General features: G+C 44.6%; 1 protein-coding gene across 2 annotated transcripts in view; it reads left to right on the top strand.

Annotated features, from left to right (window-relative positions):
- Nucleotides 1-6,127: 6,127 nt before the first annotated feature.
- LOC129831864 (unconventional myosin-XVIIIa-like) overlaps nucleotides 6,128-24,123 on the top strand; it is a 190,239-nt gene continuing 172,243 nt past the window's right edge. Inside the window, exons 1-2 of one of the 2 annotated variants that reach the window (XM_055895376.1) lie at nucleotides 6,128-6,285; nucleotides 11,234-12,438. In XM_055895376.1, the coding sequence (XP_055751351.1) occupies nucleotides 11,404-12,438 (1,035 nt within the window). In that variant the 5' untranslated portion in view covers nucleotides 6,128-6,285; nucleotides 11,234-11,403. The remainder of the gene's footprint in view (nucleotides 6,286-11,233; nucleotides 12,439-24,123) is intronic. The other variant, XM_055895377.1, reaches the window with a different exon arrangement.

Consider the following 24,123-nt stretch of genomic DNA (forward strand, 5'->3'; position numbering starts at 1 on the left):
GCTGTTTCTCAGCATGCTGCAGTGCTGTACTACCATTGCTAATGGCTCAGTCTCCCAACTGATACAGGTAGTCCTCACAGCTGTCTCCAGGTCCGGTGTCAGACCCCTCACCAGGGCGTCTTTCAGCAGATCCCCATATGCATGTTCGTTTGGTCTGATATCACTATGTAGCCTGAAACAGGTCTCAAGTCTCTTTCTGAAAGCCTCCAGGCCCTCATCTTTCTTCATAGGGCATTCCCTGATGGCAGTCCAGTCGGTCTTGGTTGGATACATCTCGACAATCCTGGTCAGCAGCTCCATTATCTGGTCCTGATACGCACCATTCTCAGCCCACAGGTAGTCCCAATCAAACTGTCCCTGTAACATCCGCCCATCTGAGTCCCAATCAAACTGTCCCTGTACATCCGACCACCTGAGTCCCAGTAAATTTTTACAGATATGGGCTATCTCAGGAGCAGATGGTTTGTACTGACCCACCAATACCCTCATCTCTGCTGAATATTTCACAGCATCTTTACTTGGGTCTGGTAGGTCTTCTACAATGTCTTTGATTTCATCATGTCTCCACATCCTCTGGACATTCACAATTGGATTCCAGGCTGTGGCGGCAGCGTCATTGGCATTGCCAGGTCGAGGCTGAGGGTTGGGACAGGCCATCAGAGGATATTGTTGATACAGGCCTGATGCTGGGTCGTAGGGGGAGAGGGTAGAGAGGGTAGAGACACGCCTCTCCATTCTGGCCCGTAGATGGTCCTTCAGCGGGAGAGTCAGCAGGGGTGCCCCTCCGTCCTCACTTTCCTCACTGGAGCTGGGTGGAGGAGCCTTGAGAAAAGGATTGGTCTTCGTTCCCTTTTGGCGTGCTCCCCCCACTGCGTCTTCAGTGGGACGGGCCGGGGTCACCCCAGACTCCTTTTGTTTGTCAGCTTCCAATTTCCCATTTCCTGAATTTTACCCAGTCTATTTGATCAATTTTTCCTAGTTTACCTTCTTTCTCTACCAATTTCTGTCTTACCTTGTCTAACAGCATCACACTTAGTGTCCCTGTCAAAGGAAAACCACCCTCTCTATGCCATAGAGAGACCTGTTCCAAATTATCCCTTCCCCACTTATCTACCATGACCTTCAAGGCTCCTGTAGGAGGGTCCGGAATGACTGGTTCTTTATCCACACACACTCAAAGATAACAGACACACACAGGGGTAGACAAACAAAGAAAACCAGTTTGCACTGTTTATGATTTTATCCATATGCACAGGGAAATTCATATCTTCATTAAAATACTACCTAATTAGTGGCCCCAGAACGGGGTATTATCTCCACACGAGGATATCGCTTACTGCGATTACTGTGGAATAGATTATCTTATGTCTATCCAAATGTACAAAACTACCTACAGAGTACCGTGTCTTCTGTCTAATTGTGTAACACGGTCCCAAAAATCCAATCTTACCTCGTATCTTTTATTAACCTCCACCTCAGGTGAAGTGCCCGGAATAAAAACACATTCACAATAACATCTAACTATCGTAACCCAGGGCATACCTGGCTAGCGCATTTAAAATAAATGGATTTCACCACTTCTGGGGATCAATCAGACACTTAGACACGTAGACACCCCCTTCAGACAGCGGTCCCTCATCCAATGGGACTTCACCAGGTACCATGCTTCCCACAGAACCCACAGTCACCCTGGCCCCTCGCCCCTACAGACCGCACCAATCCCCACTGTAATCAATTCAGTGTCAGGACAGCTCTAGGTCGCCCGCAACCGAGCAGTGACAGAGTATCTTTGAGTCTGTGAACCCTCAGATTACTCTCCTCTGACTCAGCCCTGCTTACGCCTCCAAGGTGCCGCCTCACACAGGACCACACTCAGCGCCTACGTAACAGAGGCTTTTCTTAAAACCTTGACTTTGTGTGGTTTGCTCACCTCCTTTTCAATAATGAGGAGAGACAAGGTCAATCACCAATCAGGATATTGGTGGATCATCTTGCTCCCCTCTCTCAATACTATGTTCGGAATCTGGTATTCACCCGTGCCCGCTTCCTCTCAGATCTTAGGCGGTCCAGCTGCTCCTTCAGGAGTGCGGCTCCCCTGAGATCCAAATTTGGGGATCCCCTGTGCACAGTTTACCCAGATCTTCAGGAGCGACCAACAGGGGAAGTTACGGATCCCAGCCTCGTCGCAAAATGTAGTGAATTTCTAAATACTATCAAATGAGAGACAAACATATCTCACAAATCAGAGTTATACTTAAACTAAATCTTTATTCACTTATTAATAAGGGAGCAGGTCACATCAAACACAAATGAATGGAGTGAGTACTCACTGAGTGGTGTGAGCCTCTGGGTTATATACACTGCTCAAAAAAATAAAGGGAACACTAAAATAACACATCCTAGATCTGAATGAATGAAATATTCTTATTAAATACTTTTTTCTTTACATAGTTGAATGTGCTGACAACAAAATCACACAAAAATTATCAATGGAAATCAAATTTATCAACCCATGGAGGACTGGATTTGGAGTCACACTCAAAATTAAAGTGGAAAACCACACTACAGGCTGATCCAACTTTGATGTAATGTCCTTAAAACAAGTCAAAATGAGGCTCAGTAGTGTGTGTGGCCTCCACGTGCCTGTATGACCTCCCTACAACGCCTGGGCATGCTCCTGATGAGGTGGCGGATGGTCTCCTGAGGGATCTCCTCCCAGACCTGGACTAAAGCATCCGCCAACTCCTGGACAGTCTGTGGTGCAACGTGGCGTTGGTGGATGGAGCGAGACATGATGTGCTCAATTGGATTCAGGTCTGGGGAACGGGCGGGCCAGTCCATAGCATCAAAGCCTTCCTCTTGCAGGAACTGCTGACACACTCCAGCCACATGAGGTCAGCATTGTCTTGCATTAGGAGGAACCCAGGGCCAACTGCACCAGCATATGGTCTCACAAGGGGTCTGAGGATCTCTCTCGGTACCTAATGGCAGTCAGGCTACCTCTGGCGAGCACATGGAGGGCTGTGCGGCCCCCCAAAGAAATGCCACCCCACACCATGACTGACCCACCGCCAAACCGGTCATGCTGGAGGATGTTGCAGGCAGCAGAACGTTCTCCACGGCGTCTCCAGACTCTGTCACGTCTGTCACATGTGCTCAGTGTGAACCTGCTTTCATCTGTGAAGAGCCCAGGGCGCCAGTGGCGAATTTGCCAATCTTGGTGTTCTCTGGCAAATGCCAAACATCCTGCACGGTGTTGGGCTGCAAGCACAACCACCACCTGTGGACGTCGGGCCCTCATACCACCCTCATGGAGTCTGTTTCTGACCATTTGAGCAAGACACATGCACATTTGTGGCCTGCTGGAGGTCATTTTGCAGGGCTCTGCCAGTGCTCCTCCTGCTCCTCCTTGCACAAAGGCGGAGGTAGCGGTCCTGCTGCTGGGTTGTGGAGGAGGCCGTAGGAGGGCAACGTCTCCTGATGTACTGGCCTGTCTCCTGGTAGCGCCTCCATGCTCTGGACACTACGCTGACAGACACAGCAAACCTTCTTGCCACAGCTCGCATTGATGTGCCATCCTGGATGAGCTGCACTACCTGAGCCACTTGTGTGGGTTGTAGACTCCGTCTCATGCTACCACTAGAGTGAGAGCACCGTCAGCATTCAAAAGTGACCAAAACATCAGCCAGGAAGCATAGGAACTGAGAAGTGGTGTGTGGTCACCACCTGTAGAACCACTCCTTTATTGGGGGTGTCTTGCTAATTGCCTATAATTTTCACCTGTTGTCTATTCCATTTGCACAACAGCATGTGAAATTTATTGTCCATCAGTGTTGCTTCCTAAGTGGACAGTTTGATTTCACAGAAGTGTGATTGACTTGGAGTTACATTGTGTTGTTTAAGTGTTCCCTTTATTTTTTTGAGCAGTATCTCAGGATAGGTCAGGATAGGTGCAACCTCAGAGATGATGCACAATGGTTCCAGACACTAACCCCACACATCCAGTGCCAGACCTTAGGCCCCAAATACAAGGAACTTGTTGTTTTGTTCAGTACTAAGAACTTTAGACATTTGTTGTTACTTAGTTTCCACCTTGAGCTAGGGGAGAGAACAATCTCCCCCTAGGAGGAGTTGTCTGACGCTCAGACATTGTGGAGACAAGTGATTGGTTCCCCATTACTCACGCCATCCCTTCACATGGTTTGCAATAAAGATACAGTTTGCATATGGAAACAATGTTTCCTTCTGACCTCCTTTGCCATACTCCTCGCAGATATTCTGCATAGCAACAGGGACATGTGATAGCCACCTTGGGTCCAGAGAGGGGTTATCTGAGGCACATTTGAGGGAGGAAGTGCAGCTGCCAACACCAGAGTCCGAAAGGAGACATTCTAATAACAAAGAGTTTCAACAGTTCAATCAGCATATTCTGCAGACAAGACATCTTAATTATCTATGTTACTTAGCTAATTCTGATGTCTCCACCACAGGGGGCATAAAGCCTGGGGGTGGTGGGACTCTGGGGCTCGTGGGTGGGTTGTAGACATCATTATGGCCAAATCAAATCAAATCAAATGTATTAGTCACATACACATGGTTAGCAGATGTTAATGCGAGTGTAGCGAAATGCTTGTGCTTCTAGTTCCGACAATGCAGTAATAACAACAAGTAATCTAACCTAACAATTCCGCAACTACTACCTTATACACGCAAGTGTAAAGGGATAAAGAATATGTACATAAAGATATATGAATGAGTGATGGTACAGACGGCATAGGCAAGGTGCAGTAGATGGTATAGAGTACGGTATATACCTATGAGTACTGTAGGGTATGTAAACATAAAGTGGCATAGTTTAAAGTGGCTAGTGGTACATGTATTACATAAAGATGGCAAGATGCAGTAGATGATATAGAGTACAGTATATACATATACATAAGAGATGTGTAATGTAGGGTATGTAAACATTATATTAGGTGGCATTGTTTAAAGTGGCTGGTGGTACATTTTTACATAATTTCCATCAATTCCCATTTTTAAGGTGGCTGGAGCAGAGTCAGTTTGTTGGCAGCGGCCGCTAAATGTTAGTGGTGGCTGTTTAACAGTCTGATGGCCTTGAGATAGAAGCTGTTTTTCAGTCTCTCGGTCCCTGCTTGGATGCACCTAAGGCGCCACTATGGAGTTAAAGGGTGCCTGGGGTATCTGTCCTGAGGAAGTGTCAATCCATCCTTGGGTGGCCATATGGAACAAGGCACTTCCACTATTGAAACTCAATCTACCATCGAACATACAAAATGCAAAAATTAGTTTTCCTTCCTATTTTTTTTAACCTATGACAATGACATTCACTAGACAATTTAGGAAATTGTTGTCCAAAACTAAACTTCAGCTTGTTTCAAACTCCTTTGTGAGTCTACAGAATCCAAGGGTCCTCTCTTTCACGTAGGTCAAGTTACAGCATCACACAAAGAGCTATTTCCCTTAGCAACACTGCCTTACCAGTAAAGGAGTAACTGTCTGGCACATTTATATCCAGTCAGTTTACAGTCGAGACGTAAGCTTCAAAGAAGCCTAGGCCTACTATTTAATAAAGTTTGTTATACCTTATAGTTTATGACTTTACCATGCATAATGTTTCCACCTTTTAGGCTTACAGTTGATGCAGCAACCAGACGTATAGGCAAACAGTTCACTGCGCATGAGCAAAGGTGTGGTGTGAATTTCCACTAAGGTAAACCGACACCACAAAGGCAGCCTGGGCTATTAGCAAAATAACTGCTTAGGCCCCCCCAATGTTCAGGGTCGCCCCACAAACTGTGAGGAGGACCCTAAATGGGATTCTGCTTAGGGCCCCCAAAAAGCTAGGGCCGATGATAAAAGTATTGGTAACCTGGTACGAAATGGTGCCTAATAGTGCTTGTTTGAATGAATCCCAAATAAACAAACCAGTCACTCCTAGGTTATTAACTGTGTATGTATTAATACTTTACCTAGAAAATATCACATGCAACCAATAGAAATCTATCACCATAAAGTCATGATCTAATCTTCCATATGTAGTCCATCCTCTGTCCAACTTGCAATAAACCCAACTGGCCAGCAGGAATCACTATTCGATAGATTTTCAGTGATGTTGCATGCATACTGTAACCAGCCATCTAGCTAATCATAAACAGTCAACGCAGCTGCTTTCTAGCACGAGCTGCATCCCATCAACACAGCTGCCTCGGATTCGAACACACCAGTGTCAACACACCGACACAGAGGAAGAGCACACTGAAAACGGTGAGTCACCCATAATTTCATGAAGATGGAATCGATGCACCAATTTGAGCTAAACATTGAAAGCAGAATGGCTTAGCAAGATAGCTATGAATAGGTCTCTGAAATACCAAAATATTTTCCCAGTGCTGTAGCAGCTAGCTAACGTAGCTGATAGCCTAAACCAGAATGAATGTTGGCAAAGAACAGAGGCTTGGTATGCCAGCTAATCGTCCAATCTAACTAAAGGCGTGTTGGTAGTTTCAAAAGAACACTTTTCTCAATGGAGTATTGTAGCCAGGGCTTTTCTGTGACAGTCCGGTTTAGAGGAAAATACTTTACAGTTGTAGTAAGTAACAATGGCCTGTAAAATAGTATAATTCCCAATGTGACATCAGCTAGCTGGCTAGCTAGTAGTTTTCTCGCTTTTTGTTCTCCCCTGTCCATTGAGGAATGGGGAACGATGACACCTCACTCGCAACGTAGTGGATAGTTCCTGGTATTTCAGCGGGCATTTCATTGTTGTAACATAAAGCCTTGATGTAAGTGGCGAAATTATGTGCCCATAGCATCCCCGCGGTGGTGGGAAGAAAACAGTGTAAACATCTAGCAACAAGCAAGATTGGTTATAACCACGAAACTGTATGAAATATGTCAGCTGATAATGAAGCTGTTTGGGAGCTTCATGCAACTTTGATTCTATGGCATTTTTGGCTGACATGATGCCAAATAGTGAGCTAACGTTATATGTGACTATATCATTATTAATAATCCATTTCAAACAAAACATCTTATTATTAATGATTTAATAATGAACTGTCTCTAAGATAGCTGACCCAACCTGTTAGTAGCCTACCTCCTTTAAAGGGTGACTGATGTAAAGTGTTGCAATTGGCAGTATATTTTTAACTGTGCCTGTGGTGGTAGCTGCCAAGCCCGTTATTAGAAGTGAATAAAGCTTATATGTATTGTGTAGTATATTCACATTGCTAGAGTATGTCCATTATGCTTGTTGTCAGGTCATTTTCTCCTACAAGGAGGAACATATTATTCATTTGTTATTTTTCTGCCTATGGTTATCCTCCAGATCATTTTCTAGCTGGTCCTGAAAAAACTTGCTTCCTGTTTTTTGGGGGGCAAGAATCTGGCCCCTTGTTAGAGGCTTGTTTAGATGTAGGGGTCTCCTGCCGCTGGGAACTCTGGGAATGTCAGATAGAACTGGGACTTTGTCACCAAAGTCTCAACCCATTGACTACCAGAGTGGGACTGTGTGCATTCTGACACATTTTGAGCGCCCCCATCCCCCACTGGAACAACAGTTAGTCTAAACAGTTAGTTCACATTCAAAATATCTGCTATCACTCAGGTAGAGGTAGGTTTAAGTCAATTTGGGTTTTGGCTTACATTGACTGTGATTTACACACATGAAACGGAGGCTGAAATATAGCTTAGGCCTACATCATTTGAGGATGAAGCCTTAGGCTGTTTGTGATTCTATGCTATGCTACACAATGGAGAGGGAGGTCCGCTGTGGTGGTCGGGCTGTGGCGGTCACGAAATTTCGTCAGCTGGTGATTGTCAAGGAAATAACTGTCGTTCTCACGGTAATTGACCGTTAATTAACATAAACACATTTAGCATCTCCTGGCTTCCACACACAGATATTTTAAAATGGATTGTAGGCTAATAAATCCATGTAACATACACCTTCTCAATAAATCCATTGTTTATTTTAGACAAGTCTTAAGAAGCATGATATGAAGAAAATGTAGTCTATTTCCAAAGAAAAGAATAGCATATTCTGAGTTGTCCTTATGTTAGGTCCTGATGTGGTTTATGCCAAATGGCTGTGGGCTACACTGGTTCATTTAGTAGACAAGATTTGCTTAGATTTCTATGGCATTATTTTATAGTATGAAGAATACAATTGAACAAAGCTGAAATAAATTATATATTTTTTCTCCAAACGGTTTGAGGGAGTGCGTACATGCAGCTATTCTGTGTTGAACGGTTAATAAATAAATAGGTACTCCTATGCTTAATTTCGTCAAGGCTGTGGGTAACTGGTGAAAGGAGTCGGGCGCAGCAGAGCTGAGATGCGTGGACAAGGTATTTAATTCAAGAAAACACCAGTATAAACACAATACTATGGTGCTGGAAAAATACTGGTACCACGAAATAAACGGGCGTAAATAACAAATCCCGGCAACAATAATACCAGCCGTCAGATACAGCCTTACAATAAAACAAACACGCACACAAACATGGGGGAAACCAGAGGGTTAAATAATGAACATGTAATGGGGTAATTGGAATAAAACAAAGACAAAACAAATAGAAAATGAAAAGTGGATCGGTGATGGCTAGAAGGCTGGTGACGTCAACCGCTGAACGCTGCTCGAACAAGACGAGGGACCGACTCCGGCGGAAGTCGTGACAAATTTAGAGTTATTAATGTAACTTTGTTGTTCTACAAACGTTGGGCTATATGTTTGGATTTTTAATACATTGTAATGATGCGACTAATGAGCATTTGAAAAAAGTAGCTTGATTAGCATGAGCTCTGCTTTGTTTTTTGCGCAGGCTGTACACACTTCAATAGTCTCTCATTCACAATTTGACAAGCACTCGATAATGTCTCGAATTTCATGGCAGCATGCCCTTTGTGGCCATAATGCACCCTAACAAAATCCATGCCTTTTGCGGCCCGGAGTGCTGCGTTGTGCCCTTCTCCCTGAGTGTGCAGCACAATCCGTCACGTGACCGGGTCTTTCTCACAGGCTACAAGTTAAGGCAGACACATCGGGGACGGAACTGTGCGTGTCCTTATCCAATTCCGAGGTGCATATTGAAGATATTGGAAAAACTGTCCACATTTACTTTTCATCAGCCAACAAGATGAGTTGGCCTAACAAACAACAAATGCACTAGACTATGTCAATCTACTGTCCCCATAGTACAAAAGTCGACCTATTCTGTGCGAGAAATAAATATTTCAAACATAGTCTGGGACAGTTGTGGGATACGATAGATTAATACAACCACTAGCATCCCCCAATTTTTTTTTTAATGCAATGTGGTCGACGCAACAGATCAGAACATTTCGCTTTTTAAATTAATTTTTATTTAACCCTTTATTTAACTAGGCAAGTCAGTTAAGAACAAACTCTTATTTACAATGACGGCCTACCGCGGCCAAAGCCTAACCTGGACGACACTGGGCCAAATGTACGCCGCCCTATGGGACTCCCAATCACAGCCGGATGTGATGCAGCTTGGATTCAAACCAGGGACTGCAGTGATGCCTCTGGCACTGAGATGCAGTGCCGTAGACCGCTGCGCCACTCGGGAGCCCAAAATGTTGATAAACTATTATGCTATTTCTTCACATTATAAGCACAGCAATGCGCACATGGTAGTAGACTGTAAGTGTGAATGTTTCATTAGCGGAAAACACCATTATCAAAAGTGACCGCAAATGCAATTATGCATGTAATGCTGGTTAATGATTTTACTATAAAAGGTGCATATTTATGGTGAAAATGATCTTCCCCAAACTTGAAACTCACACGCTGCTTATATATGCCAGTTAGGCTCTATACCCCTTGTAAAGCAGATTAATGTGATTAATTAAAAAAAGTTATTTGGCCATTTCAGTTGTTATACAAACTTTATTCAAACATATAGACCTATGGGCTAGGCTACATGAAGTGAGTGACTATGATTTGAACAATTCACAAAAAAAGGCATTGTTTTTTTATGCTGGGCATCATTCAAGTGATAATATATAATTCACAAGTGATAGGATAATATTGTCACCCATCAGACTAGTCTTCATTTAATTTAGTCTTTAAATATACTAAATAATATGTGTGTGACATTTGTTTTGATTTAGAATGGACCATTATCATGCATCTGTATCGAAACAGGGGCAGCGGGAAAAAATACATGTCATCTATGTACTTAAATAGGGAATGAGGATGCTTTTCCCGTGGTTTATTTTTATACTTCTGTTGTAAATATGAGCAATGTGTTTAATATTAGGAAAGTTGAGAAATAAATATAGTAGGCCTAGCCTATAGAAAGCTGATCCTCCTCTTTTTAATAGAGGCCATCACTCTGTTTTCTCCCGCAATTGCATAGCCTATAGAAATGTTGCAAACATGAGCTTATTGGCTCTCATGAAGTGTTTGATTAGATTTTTGAAAACATTTGCGTTGATGTCAGAGTGATTAGAGGGACAATAGAGTGCTGAGTACCAGGTAGTAAGCAAGTTTGGTAGGCTACTAATGACCATCAGCAGCATCAGAGCTTGGAGAAGCCTAATTACCGTGACTAAACGGTCATGTGGAATTTGACTGTCTTAGTGACTCGTGAACACCGGTGTGGCGGTAATACGGTTACCGCAACAGTCCTAGGTCCGCGTAGCAGAAAAATAGTAATAAAACCCAGATTTTGGGAATGTGCTCCTGCCTGCCTGCCTTATGCAGTATGTTGAGAGTGGCTCTTTGGCAAAAATATCTTCCTTGATTTTTGTGGTTTTGGCAAACACAGCTCTAATGGAGGCTAGGAATGTTTCTCTTTTGCCAAGATCATTTAAACTTTTCCTTTGGTTGTGATGCGTGTAATATTTTTCCATGTTCAAATAAGCGACTAGTGCTTTGTGTGGCATGCTAATGCACTGTTGCAAAAGGTTAAGTTGTGGGTCACTCTGTCTATAGTCCTACTCAAAAGACATTTCGGTACACCCACAATAACATCTGCTAAAAATGTGTATGTGATGTTTGGTTAAGAGGAGAAATAAAATGGGTGTTTATTAAATGGACAATTTTATTTTCTGTGACAAATTCCTCACTGGGAGTGATATATTGTGTGTGATCTAATTGTATTTATGAAACATAATAAGCTCTGTTACTCATTCTCTTATGCCAGATGTGAATATTGACTGAACGTGTTTTTTTCTCTCCCTCAGGGCATTTTAATTAGTGGCAGCTTAATCCCTTTTTAGAGGTTACGAAAGACTGGACCCCCCAAAAAACTGGACCTCTGCCTCTGTATGGAACATTCCCCCTTGCCTGAGGAAACAGGAGCCAAACCGGTAGGACGACCCACTCTGTGGAGCAACACAGCAGGCACACCACCATGTTCAGCCTGATCAAAAAGGACAAGGAGAAGGATGGAGGGAAGAAGGATAAGAAGGACAAGAAGGAGAGGATGTCTGCGGCGGAGCTGCGCAGCCTGGAGGAGATGAGCATGAGGCGTGGCTTCTTCAACCTCAAGAGGGAGTCCAAGCGGGATTCCAAGAACAAGCTGGAGATCTCCAACCCCATTCCCATCAAGGTGGCCAGCAGCCACGAGCTCAGCCTCACTGACATTGAGTCAGACGGCCTGAGCAACCGCAGTAGCATGGTGCTGGACGCAGACGGCCTGAGCGCTGCCAGCTCCACCGACGACCTAAAGGGCGATGGGGGTGGCGGTCTGGACAAGGACCGGGGCTCGGTGCGAGACCGCGTGGCCCACTTTGGCTCAATGGCCAAGCACAACTCCTCTCAGGTCATGAAGCGTTTCTCCTTCTCTCAGAGGAGCAAAGAGGAGAGCCCCTCGGAGACCTCCACGCCCTCGGGACAAAACTCAGCCACTCCGTCCCCGCAGGTGGAGAACAAGGTGTTCGAACCGCAGCACAAGCACAGCCTCCAGCAGCCGGGGCCGGGGGTCGGGCCAGCACCTTGGCCAGTACCGGTCAAGAAGGCCCGCATCCCTGAGGTGGTGGACAAGACCTTCCCTGCTGACCTGAGGCTCCCAGCCGTCATCCCTCCACAGTCTCCGGAGCCGCGGGAGCTGGTGCTCCAGCGCCGCAACACGGGCGACTTCGGTTTCTCCCTGCGCCGCACCACCATGTTGGACCGCGGGGCCGACGGAGGGGTCTACCGGAGGGTGGTGCACTTCGCCGAGCCCGGGGCCGGCACTAAGGACCTGGCCCTGGGGCTGGTGCCGGGAGACCGTCTGGTGGAGATCAACGGGGGAAACGTGGAGAACAAGACCAGGGACGAGATTGTGGAGATGATCCGTCAGTCTGGGGACACGGTGAGGCTGAAGGTGCAGCCCATCCTGGAGCTGAGTGAGCTGAGCCGCTGCTGGCTGAGGAACACAGACGGCCAGCGACGGGAGGCCTTGGATGTAAGTCATCCCCAATCACTGATCCCCTTATCACCTAGATTGACATCCCATTCATACCTACAACTTCTAGAGAGGCAACCCACAGGCTGATTCTTCTATACGGTAGGGGTGAATTGGACCCAACCCTCCCAACACATCCCACTCGTTAGTGTGGGTGTGAGCAAAGTCAATGTGGTAACTTGGTGAAGTGATTCACCAATGCTAAGGTTGTGTTTCATGTTTTAGCAGGATGGGTGTTGTAACTCTGGAACTGTCTGTTGATGATCACTGTTGCTCCTCTCTAACTAGGTCTAATAAACAACCACATTTCCCTCCCAGTTCCCACACAAGTCGTTTACAGGTGGCCCAACCTATAGATTGGCCCTAGACACTTAACAGTCTTTCATTGTTTTCACAGCGCACTTCAATCCAAGTCCAGTGTGTTTTGTCTGTGAAGTAAAACAAAACTTTACCGAGCAGAAATGCTCTTTTGAGAAAAGTTAGTGACGAACTTACTACAGCTCTGATGGATTGAAGCAGTTTCTATGAGGCTCTGCTTCCTATGTTTCTTCCTCTCCTTTCAGACCTTCTGCAATGTTTAGGTTTCAGCCATGCTTTCCTGTGGGTGTCTGTGCTTGATGTAGAAATGTCACCTTGATGTGTGCAGCCCAGCCCCAGATGTTGAAGAGTCAAATCTTGCCTGGACTGCCCGGATGATATTTAACGGAAGCTGTTGAGGCTAATCTTGTATTTTATGCTCTGCTTCCTCATTGGTTTTATATAGAAAGGCATTCTGCCCAGGTTGGAGCTTCTGTGAGGGTAGATAGGTATGTAAGTGTGTGTGTGTGTTTGTATGTAAGTATGTCTGCATGCTGAAATAAGTAAAGGGTGTGTCTGTGTTTGTGTGAACAGGCTACTGTTCTGGAACTGCTGTCCAGTTCAGAGTTCAGATAAAGATAAAGTGTGGTCAAGGTAAACTAGGCTCTACAACCCAGGTATGTGCGTGTGTGCGTAGGTTGGATGAGACTTATTTCTTTAATCACATTAGGGTTAGGAAAGATGGGCCACACCATCCTTATGCAACTTGCAACAGTTGGAATTTAAATCCGTTTGTGATGACTTCTGTGTATTACACTGCTATAAACAGTGTGTGTTTTATGTTTTCACCATGTCCTGTAACCACTCAAGAACAGCAGACAATGTATCATGTTTGTTCAGTCATTTGCAAATAGTTTTACTGCTGCGTAAGTTATGTATCAGTGATTTAAAAATATATATATATTCCTATCCAAGAATTTTCCTTGTTTGTAATCTTGTGGACTGGATGTTTGTGATGTTGGTTAGTAAGAAGGGTGTGTTTTTGGTTGCGCGTGTACAATTTTGTGTCTGGATACTTGCTAGTGTGTCTGTGTTTATGTGTGTTTATGTGTGTGTGTGTAGTGTGGTGGGCCTTGTCCCTGGTTAGGTGGCACACAGTGGTCTGATTGCACTTAAGGTCAGGGAGTGTTTTGAAACATGAAGGATACTCTGCCTAATAACTATGTTTACTAAATGGTAACATACACTGGCAATTCATGGCCATTTCTGGTGTCACCCAACATCAAACTGCTCCTCTTGATTTTTGTATCTGACCTTCAGCCTGGAATAATTGGTTCTTTGAAGCTTGAGGGCATTAAATGGGCCAATCTTAATGCACAGGTAAAAAGCCTACACTCTTAGAAAAAAGGGTTCCAAAAGGGTTCTTCGGCTGTCCCAATAGGAGAACCCTTAGTCGTTCTTTAGTCTAGTCTGTGAAAGGACATGGAATACCAAGGCACAAGCTTGTTTTAGCAAACCTGTCTAAGCTACACAGTGAAGACATGGCTGGCTACTGAGAACCTCGGGTCATGAGAAATAAGCCACCTTGGAGATACTTGAAAAACACTGGGGAAATGATCCGTTCCCCCAAAATGATTCGCTCCCCCCACCCCTCCTGTCTTCCTCACTCCGGTATTTTCGGCATTGTTCTATTTCGGAATTTACCAATAAACAAAAAAGGACTTTGCTGTGCTGTTCAGTTTGAGGCCAGCCTCTCTCTTTGTGCTTTTCCTGGCTCTGCGCCTCCCTCCCTGTGTAGTGTAGCCTAAACCACTGCTGTCTCCTAGAGCAGAAACAGGGAGAGTAGATCAGAATCAGATCCCAGGCGCAGACTGACTTCCACTGCTGTGAGAGAGTTAGAGTCTCAATCTGACAGATCATGATGATGCAGTCAACACCCTGAGAAGTGTGCATTGGTGTAGGCCTGGGAATTGTCAGGGATCTCACAATACGATATTAGTAAGATACTTAGATACTTCTTTTACTTAAGATACTATACGATTTGTATTGCTTTTATTTGATCATTTTAAACAAGGTACACATACAACATTATTCTCTTGATTAAGAATCATCAATGATAAACACAAGTCTAGAACTTATTTCTTTCATGATAGCATTTGGCATATGTGGTAGGATATATGTTGTGATTCACACCATGTATTGCAATTCGATACAGTGATTTTATCGCGATTTGATGTTCCAAACATATTGCCTGCTTCCGAGACACAAGCGAGAGCATGAGAAAATTTGTTTTGCTCAGTCATGGAAATAGATGTGCTGAAAACATGTTGACTCACTATTTAAAAAAAGATGGAGAACAAGCTGTAGGATGAGGAGGAGGTACAGCTGACTATCGATTTATAAGTATTGATTATAATATTGTCTAAAATAATATCGCAATAGGTAACTATCGCCTCCCCCCTTCTTTGTTCTCTGCATTAAACCCTGCTCCCTTTCTGTTCCACACCCCTGCCAGCACTCTCCCTCTCCCATATGTCATCTTCCAGCTGATGCCCCCTCTACAATACTGTGTCTTTGTTATCGCTTGTCATGTAGCTCTATCACGTAGCGAGCTGTACTCTCCCCTAAGGGGGGTAGGGAGGCCAATTTGGAGCTTTTTGTTTGTCCCTCAATTGGCTGAGGTACAAGGGCCCTTGTGACACAAAGTCCTAATGAAAGTCTAATCTGCCCAAACCGCAATGGAATTCATCTGCTGAGAGCGAGCCGTGTTCTGGCCACATGTTGTTCTCTGGAGTTCTGGGGAGAAAAATAATGTATTTTCTTGCGGAGACGGAGAGTGACTTTGGGAATGTGGGCCCTCCCTCCCTGGGCACTAGAGTTGGTTTCTTGTTAAAAGACCCTTTGAGTCACAGTGTGGATAAGAGAGTTGTTTTTTAACCAAGTGGCCGAGCGCTCTGTTTCCATCACGCAAACAGGAAGTGAGGGCTGGTTGGGGTGTGTATGTGTGGTTGTGTCCGTTATTGATTTATAAGTCCCAGTCTCACTAAGCAGAAGGCCAGCTCTCCATCCCTTTGTCTTTTAAAACAAACATCAACAGCTTGTACGGTCGGGTCATCCGTTCAAATGAAGGAGAACCAACAGAACGGTCATTTCTCAGTTCAACAAAGGCTGTAATGGCGCAACACAGCAAGGAGGCACGCTTCACATTCTCTTGATTTAGAACCACTCTCCAACGGGTCTCCAGGCCCATGATAGAAAGACATTCAATGCAGAGTCTGTTTCATAAACATTAACTATCATGGGTTTTTTTTTCAACTAAAAGTTAATGAAGGAATGTGCAGCCTCCTCAGCCGTATGAATGAGAACAACATGTTGAAATTATCCTCTTCCATAGCTAAGGAATGTGAGGAGGACAGGAAGCAGGAGACTGCCCGGGAGTATGCTCTGAAATGGGCTTTAAAAATGAACACACACGTGGGCACAAGTTGCACGTGAGTATGCTCTGAATACACACACACACAAGGTGATTTACCAGTACCCCAGACAGACAGGAAGCTCCCATTCTCCCAGTCAGTGGTTCATGTGGAAAGGATATCCTGCAAAGAGCACCAGGATCGGGATAAGGGATAAAGTATTGCTGTTCATAGGAACAAACAAGATACATAGTGTCACGTTTACTCCCGCTCTTCCTCTCCAGCGTTCGACGTCGCCAGTTGTCTCATCATTACACACACCTGCACCATCGCTACACACACCTGCGCATCATGACATTCACATGGACTGCATCACCTTCCTGATTACCTCACCTGTATCTGTCACTCCCCTTGGTTCTTTCCTCAGGTGTTATTGACTCTGTTTCATGTCTGTATGCTTTTCCTGTGTCTTGTTTTCTTGTTTGTTTTATTCTATTTATTATTACATTTGGTTCTCAAGCCTTGGTTGGCTCGGCAGGCTCCCCATGCCTCAGCCGGTCCGTCAGGCTCCCCATGCCTCAGCCGGCCCGTCAGGCTCCCCATGCCTCAGCCGGCCCGTCTGGCTCCCCATGCCTCAGCCGGCCCGTCAGGCTCCCCATGCCTCAGCAGAAGCGAACGGTCCGCTCCTGGTCCCCGGGACCGTCCCTCTGGTCGGTGTCGTTTGGCGACTCGAGCTGCGTGTCAGGGAGGGGGTACTGTCACGTTTACTTCCGCTCCCCTTCTCCGGCGCTCGACGTCGCCAGTTGTCTCATCATTACACACACCTGCCATCATCGTTATGCGCACCTACGCCTCATGACATTCACCTGGACTCCATCACCTCCTTGATTATCTTCCCTATATTTGTCACTCCCCTTGGTTCTTTCCTCAGGTGTTATTGACTCTGTTTCGTGTCTGTACGCTTTTCCTGTTTCTTGTTTTGTATTATGTTCTATTTATTTTTACATTTGCACTCTCTGTACTTTCTTCCCGACTCCCAGCATACACGTTACACATAGGTCTATTTTGTCCCTGGATAAGGCTGAGGAGGGTCCACCCAGAAAATGGGCCCATACAGGAATGTGTGAGTGCATAGGATTTAATTGTAACTTAGGCAAACATGCAACCGGTTGAGTAACTTTGTTTGAGGCTGCCAGTTTGTAGGACTTTTAGAAACAGTATTCCTCCTCCCATGATGGACTGCTCTCGTGGCCTCAGCTGCCCATTTCATTTACACAGGCCTGTTTGCTCTCCCTGAGCTTCTCTCAGAGCTTAACCCAGATCATCCTGAATTTACTGTACCAGAATCCCTTTCAAACCTGTGTAGTAACGCACGCCACGCCAGCATCCAGACATGTAGCCTACGTCTGCTCCTCTCTCTCTCCTGCCTACTCAGCAGATACCTCAAACGCTGCACACGCAAACCCCCCAAAGAAACCCCAACCAAGCCCAGCTGGAGTCATTTCAGTCCACGGTCCAACCCCAACCCCAACCAGGCCCTGCTGGAGTCATTTCAGTCCACGGCCCAACCCCAACCAGGCCCAGCCGGAGTTATTTCAGTCCACGGTCCATCCCCAACCAGGCCCTGCCGGAGTCATTTCAGTCCACGGTCCAACCCCAACCCCAACCAGGCCCTGCTGGAGTCATTTCAGTCCACGGCCCAACCCCAACCAGGCCCTGCTGGAGTCATTTCAGTCCACGGTCAAACCCCAACCAGGCCCAGCTGGAGTCATTTCAGTCTACGGTCCAAAGTGGCTAAGGGATCCAACACATTTTTTTTTCATTAAATATATTAGTCAATTGTTTACGTCTGGGTTTTATTATGCTCATTAGTTTAATAGCTGCATGGCTGCCGTTTCCTTTCCTCGTCTCCAGTCCTTCTACACTGATCAAAAATATAAACGCAACATGTAAAGTCCAAAAGATCCCAGAAATGTGTGTTTACATCCCCAGTTAGTGAGCATTTTATCCTTTGTCAAGATAACCCATCCACCTGACAGGTGTGGCATATAAAGAAGCTGGTTAAATGGCATGATCATTACACAGGTGCACCTTGTGCTGGTGACAAAAGGCCGCTCTAAAATGTGCAGTTTTGTCACACAACACAATGCCACAGATGCCTCAAGTTTTGAGGGAGCATGCAATTGGCATGCTGACTGCAAGAATGTCCACCAGAGCTGTTTGGACAGTATGTTCAACCGGCCTCCCAACCACAGAACGCGTGTAACCACACCAGCCCAGGAGCTCCACATCTGGCTTCTTCACCTGCGGGATCGTCTGAGGAGGGGAGGGGTGGGGGTGCTGAGGAGTATTTCTGTCTGTAGAAAAAGTCCTTTTGTGGGGAAAAACTCATTCTGATTGGCTGGGCCTGGCTCCCCAGTGGGTGGGCCTATGCCCTCCGATGCCCACCCATGGCTGCACAGCTGCATGTAAAATCCATAGATTAGGGCCTAATAAATGTATTTCAATTGACTGATTTCCTTATATGAACTGTAACTCAGCAAAATCATTGAAATGGTTTTGTTTATATTTTTGTTCAATATAGTTTCTAGATGTATTGTGACTGTAGAGCAACGCTGTGAGTCAGTATGTGGATGTGGCCCTGTGCCTTTTAATAGTCTGGACTCGGGTATAATATCCTCTGTAAAAAGAGTTGTTCTGAGACCTGTCTGGGTGGGCCCCAGGCTAGCTGGCTAGTTCTCCACAGTGGAGGTAGGAGACTGCTGTGGAGAGGAGACTCACTACCTTGTAAAGTTGTTTGTTGTTACTACAGTGGTGCCCACGGAGAGGTTGTCTAGGGCTGGGGCTGGTCTCTCCCCCCACAGCTGTGTACCAGATGTGGGCAGCACACACACAATCCCACATGTATACACACTCATGCACACAATACAAATGTACATATACACACACACATACTGGCTGAATCTATGCTGACTGCACCTAGAATGGTTATGGGTAATCCCTGAGGAATCCATAGTCCCATTTGTTGTCATCCCCTCTGTTGTCCTGGAGGGGCCTTGTTTTTTACAGCCCTAGATCCCCAGCCTGAAACAGGACAGCAGAGCATCTCTGCCATAGGAACAAAACAAATGCACCTCGCCACAGTAATTACTCAATGCCACAAACACTCCACTGACTAACGAGTGTGTCCCACTCCCAGCCAGCTTCTCTAGCCACGCTGCTGTTTGTGTGCTGTTTGTTGTCAGTTTTGAAGTTAGCCCAGCAAAGAGACGCTTGGGAGCGGCCTGTTGTGTGTGCGTGTGCATGAGTGTACTAAACACAGTTCTGGAGGACTGGCCTGCCATGCCACTGACCCGCAACACAAAGCCTTCTGGGAATTTTCCGCCACATTCCACCACGGCCATTTGGCCACGCTGTGTTGCTCTGCTCTGAAGAACAATACCAGCACTGGTTATTATTTTGTGCTTCAGCCCAAAGTTCCCTGGAACAGGGAAGAGAGGGAGGAGTCCAGTGTTTGGTTTAACTTCACTGAAGAACATTATGCTCGCAAAGGCCATAGTGATCAATGAGAGAATGTTGAGTGGGCTGCGAAATGTAAGAATAAATGGGTGCAGTGCAGATTAATCTTCATCCTGCAGGGATATGTACATATATTTCAGTCCCATCATGCAGGCTGCAGGCCTGCAGTCCCACCCCTAAGGTACTTCAGCCTTGGTTTGGTTTTGATGTTGTTTTCACTGTCACCTCTGGTGGATCTTGTTTAGAAGGAACAACCTACGCCGACTAGCTCACTGTCTATTAGAATTCACAGATTTCTACACAATACAGTTGATCTTCATCAAATTGAAACCCTCAGACTATGCCCATTTCTATCCCTAAAAAGGCTGAAGTGATTTGGCTACATTTGGATTTATCTTGGTGCATTCCGTGAGTTGGCTTTGTGTGTTTCTTTGAATGTTACACTTTAGTGGCAGGCTGGCAGACATCTAGGGCTGTCCCCGACAAATACATCTTGGTAGACCGAAAGTTGTCTGTTCTTTCGACCAATCGATTGGTCAAAATGTTTAAACGTGTATTTTTCCATATATACTGTACCAGTCAAACGTTTGGACACCCCTACTCATTTCAGGGTTTTCTTTATTTTTACTATTTTGTACCTTGAAGAATAATAGTGAATCCATCAAAACTATGAAATAACATGTATGGATTCATGTAGTAACCAAAAAGTGTCAAATCAAAATATATTTTATTTTTGAGATTCTTCAAAGTAGCCACTTGATGACAGCTTTGTACACTCTTGGCATTCTCTCAATCAGGTTCATGAGGTAGTCACCTGGAATGCATGTCAATTAACAGGTGAGCCTTGTTAAATGTTAATTTGTGGAATTTCTTTCCTTAATGCGTTTGAGCCAATCAGTTGTGTTGTGACAAGGTAGGTGTGGTATACAGAAGATAGCCCTATTTGGTAAAAGACCAAGTCCATATTATGGCAAGAACAGCAAAGAGATAGTCCATCATTACTTTAAGACATGACGGTCAGTCAATCCGGAAAATGTCAAGAACTTTGAAAGTTTCTTCAAGTGCAGTCGCAAAAACCATCAAGCGCTACGATTAAACTGTCTCTCATGAGGGCCGCCACAGGAAAGAAAGACCCAGAGTTACCTCTGCTGCAGAGGATACGTTCATGAGAGTTAACTGCACCTCAGGTTGCAGCCCAAATAAATGCTTCACAGAGTTCAAGTAACAGACACATCTCAACATTAACTGTTCAAAGGAGACTGCGTGAATTAGCACTTCATGGTTGAATTGCTGCAAAGAAACCCCTACTAAAGGACACCAATAAGAAGAAGAGACTTGCTTGGGCCAATAAACACAAGCAATGGACATTAGACCAGTGGAAATCGGTCCCTTGGTCTGAGTCCAAATTTGAGATTTTTGGTTCAAAGCGCCGTTTTTTGTGAGACACAGATTAGGTGAACGGATTATCTCTGCATGTGTGGTTCCCACCATGAAGCATGGGGGAGGAGGTGTGGGCGTGCTTTTCTGGTGACACCGTCTGATTTATTTACAATTCAAGGCATGCTTAACCAGCATGGCTACCACAGCATTCCGCAGCGATACGCCATCCCATCTGGTTTGCGCTTAGTGGGACAATCATTTGTTTTTCAACAGGATAATGACCCAAAACACACCTCCAGTCTGTGTAAGGGCTATTTGACCAAGGAGAGTGAGGGAGTGCTGCATCAGATGACTTGGCTTCCACAATCACCCGACCTCAACCCAATTTAGATGGATTGGTATCGGTATCAAGGTAAGAACCAAGTGCAGACTGTGCGAAGTAACAATGTTTATTGTAACAACCGGGGCAGGCAAACAACAGGTCAAGGCAGGCAGGGGGCGATAAAACAGAGTCGGAGCAACGGTACAGGACGGCAGGCAGGGTCAGGGTCAGGGACAGGCAGAATTCAGTAATCCAGAAGTGGAGCAAAGGTACAGGACGGCAGGCAGGGTCAGAGACAGGGCAGGTGGTCAGGTGGGCGAAGGTCAAAAACCAGGAGGACGAGAAAAGGAGAGACTGGGGAAAAGCAGGAGCTGAGACAAAATGCTGGTTGACTTGAACAAACAAGACGAACTCGCACAGACAGACAGAAAACACAGGTATAAATACCCAGGGATAAGTGGGGAAGATGGGTGACACCTGGAGGGGGGTGGAGACAAGCCCAAGGACAGGTGCAACAGATCAGGGCGTGACAGTTTGGGATGAGTTGGACTGCAGAGTGAAGGAAAAGCAGCCAACAAGTGCTCAGCATATGTGGGAACTCCTTCAAGACTGTTGGAAAAGTATTCCTCATGAAGCTGGTTGAGAGAATACCAAGAGTGTGCATATCTGTCATCAACGCAAAGGGTGGCAACTTTTAAGAATCTAAAATATATTTTCATTTGTTGAACACTTTTTTTTGGTTATTACATGATTACATATGTGTTATTTCATAGTTTTGATGTCTTCACTATTATTCTACAATGAAGACAATAGTAAACATAAAGAAACACATTTGAATGAGTAGGTGTGTCCAAACTTTTGACCTGTACTGTATGTGTTTTTAATAAAATCAACTATATATGCATTGAGCTTGTCTAATGCTTTAAGCCCATTTGTGTTTGATGAAATAAAACACAAATTAATTCAGAAGAGTCAGAGATTAAGATAACCAGATGATTAAAGAACTTTACCTGTCCCAACCATCCTCCTCCGGCTCCGGCCATTACTCTCCTAAAGTTGCCGGTAATAGGCTACGAGGTGTCTGAAAACGTTCTCATGTGGAATGCCAATTCATCTTACCATTTCTACTAAGCTGTGGGCCAGTTATGGTTTTCATATGAGATCGACCGGCACGATTCGGTCTTATGTAGCAAAATTCAAAAATTTTGTTTTTTACTTTGTATAGAAGTACAGCCTAGAAATAGTATATCATACAGTACAGTTCAGGAACAATGGGAAAGTAATTCTGCTTTGAAAGTTGACAAACTTGTAACCCCACTTTTGAGAAAATGACCCTTGAATGTTTTGGTACACCTACTGGAGCTCTTCTTTCTCTACACCCATTCATTATCATTCACACCATCTTAAGCCTTAGCCCCACCCATCTCTTTAAGGATTCACATGTGAGGTTAAACAGAGAGTACGTTAGTGTACTTAACTTCTTCTGGCTGCAAGCCCGAGGCCGGCCACAATATGACAACAGCCACTTCAAGTGCAGTGCGCGAAATTCAAAATATATTTTTTTAGAAATATTTTACTTTCACACATTAACAAGTCCAATACAGCAAATGAAAGGTACACATCTTGTGAATCCAGCCAACATGTCCGATTTTTAAAATGTTTTACAGCGAAAACAGCACGTATATTTATGTTAGCTCACCACCAAATACAAAAAAGGACAGACATTTTTCACAGCACAGGTAGCATGCACAAAGCCAACCTAACTAACCAAGAACCAACCAAACTAACCAACAAACAACTTCATTAGATGACAGTCTTATAACATGTTATTCAATAAATCTATGTTTTGTTCGAAAAATGTGCATATTTCAGGTATAAATCATAGTTTACATTGCAGCTACAATCAGAAATTGCACCGAAAGCAGCCAGAATAATTACAGACACCAACGTCAAATACCTAAATACTCATCATAAAACATTTCTGAAAAATACATAGTGTACAGCAAATGAAAGACAAGCATCTTGTGAATCCAGCCAATATTTCCGATTTCTTAAGTGTTTTACAGCGCAAACACAATATAGCGTTATATTAGCTTACCACAATAGCCAGAAACACAAGCCATTCCCCGGTAGCAAAAGTTAGCGATCGTAACAAACCAGCAAAAGATATATAATTTTTGACTAACCTTGATAAGCTTCATCAGATGACAGTCCTATAACATCAGGTTATACATACACTTATGTTTTGTTCGAAAATGTGCATATTTAGAGCTGAAATCAGTGGTTATACATTGTGCTAACGTAGCATCTTTTTCCCACAACGTTCGGATATTTTTCTGACACTTTTTCTGACACACATATTCTGACCAAATAACTATTCATAAACATAACGAAAAAATACATGTTGTATAGGAAATGATAGATACACTAGTTTTTAATGCAATCGCCGTGTTAGAATTCTAAAAATAACTTCATTACGATATGCAGTTTACGTTATGGCGAGAGAGTACCCAAAACCTGGCCGCAAACGACTAGTTCACATGTTCGACAGATATATGAAATAACATCATAAAATGGGTCCTACTTTTGCTGATCTTCCATCAGAATGTTGTACAAGGGGACCTTTGTCCAGAACAATCGTTGTTTGGTTTTAGAACGGCTTTTTTCCCTCTCGATTTAGCAAGCACACTTGCCAAGTGGCGCAAATCTCTCCATCGTCAACAAACTCAGAGAACGGAACACGGCAAAACTCAC

Source organism: Salvelinus fontinalis, chromosome 33 (assembly GCF_029448725.1).
Source record: "Salvelinus fontinalis isolate EN_2023a chromosome 33, ASM2944872v1, whole genome shotgun sequence".
In the NCBI taxonomy this organism is placed as follows: domain Eukaryota; kingdom Metazoa; phylum Chordata; class Actinopteri; order Salmoniformes; family Salmonidae; genus Salvelinus; species Salvelinus fontinalis.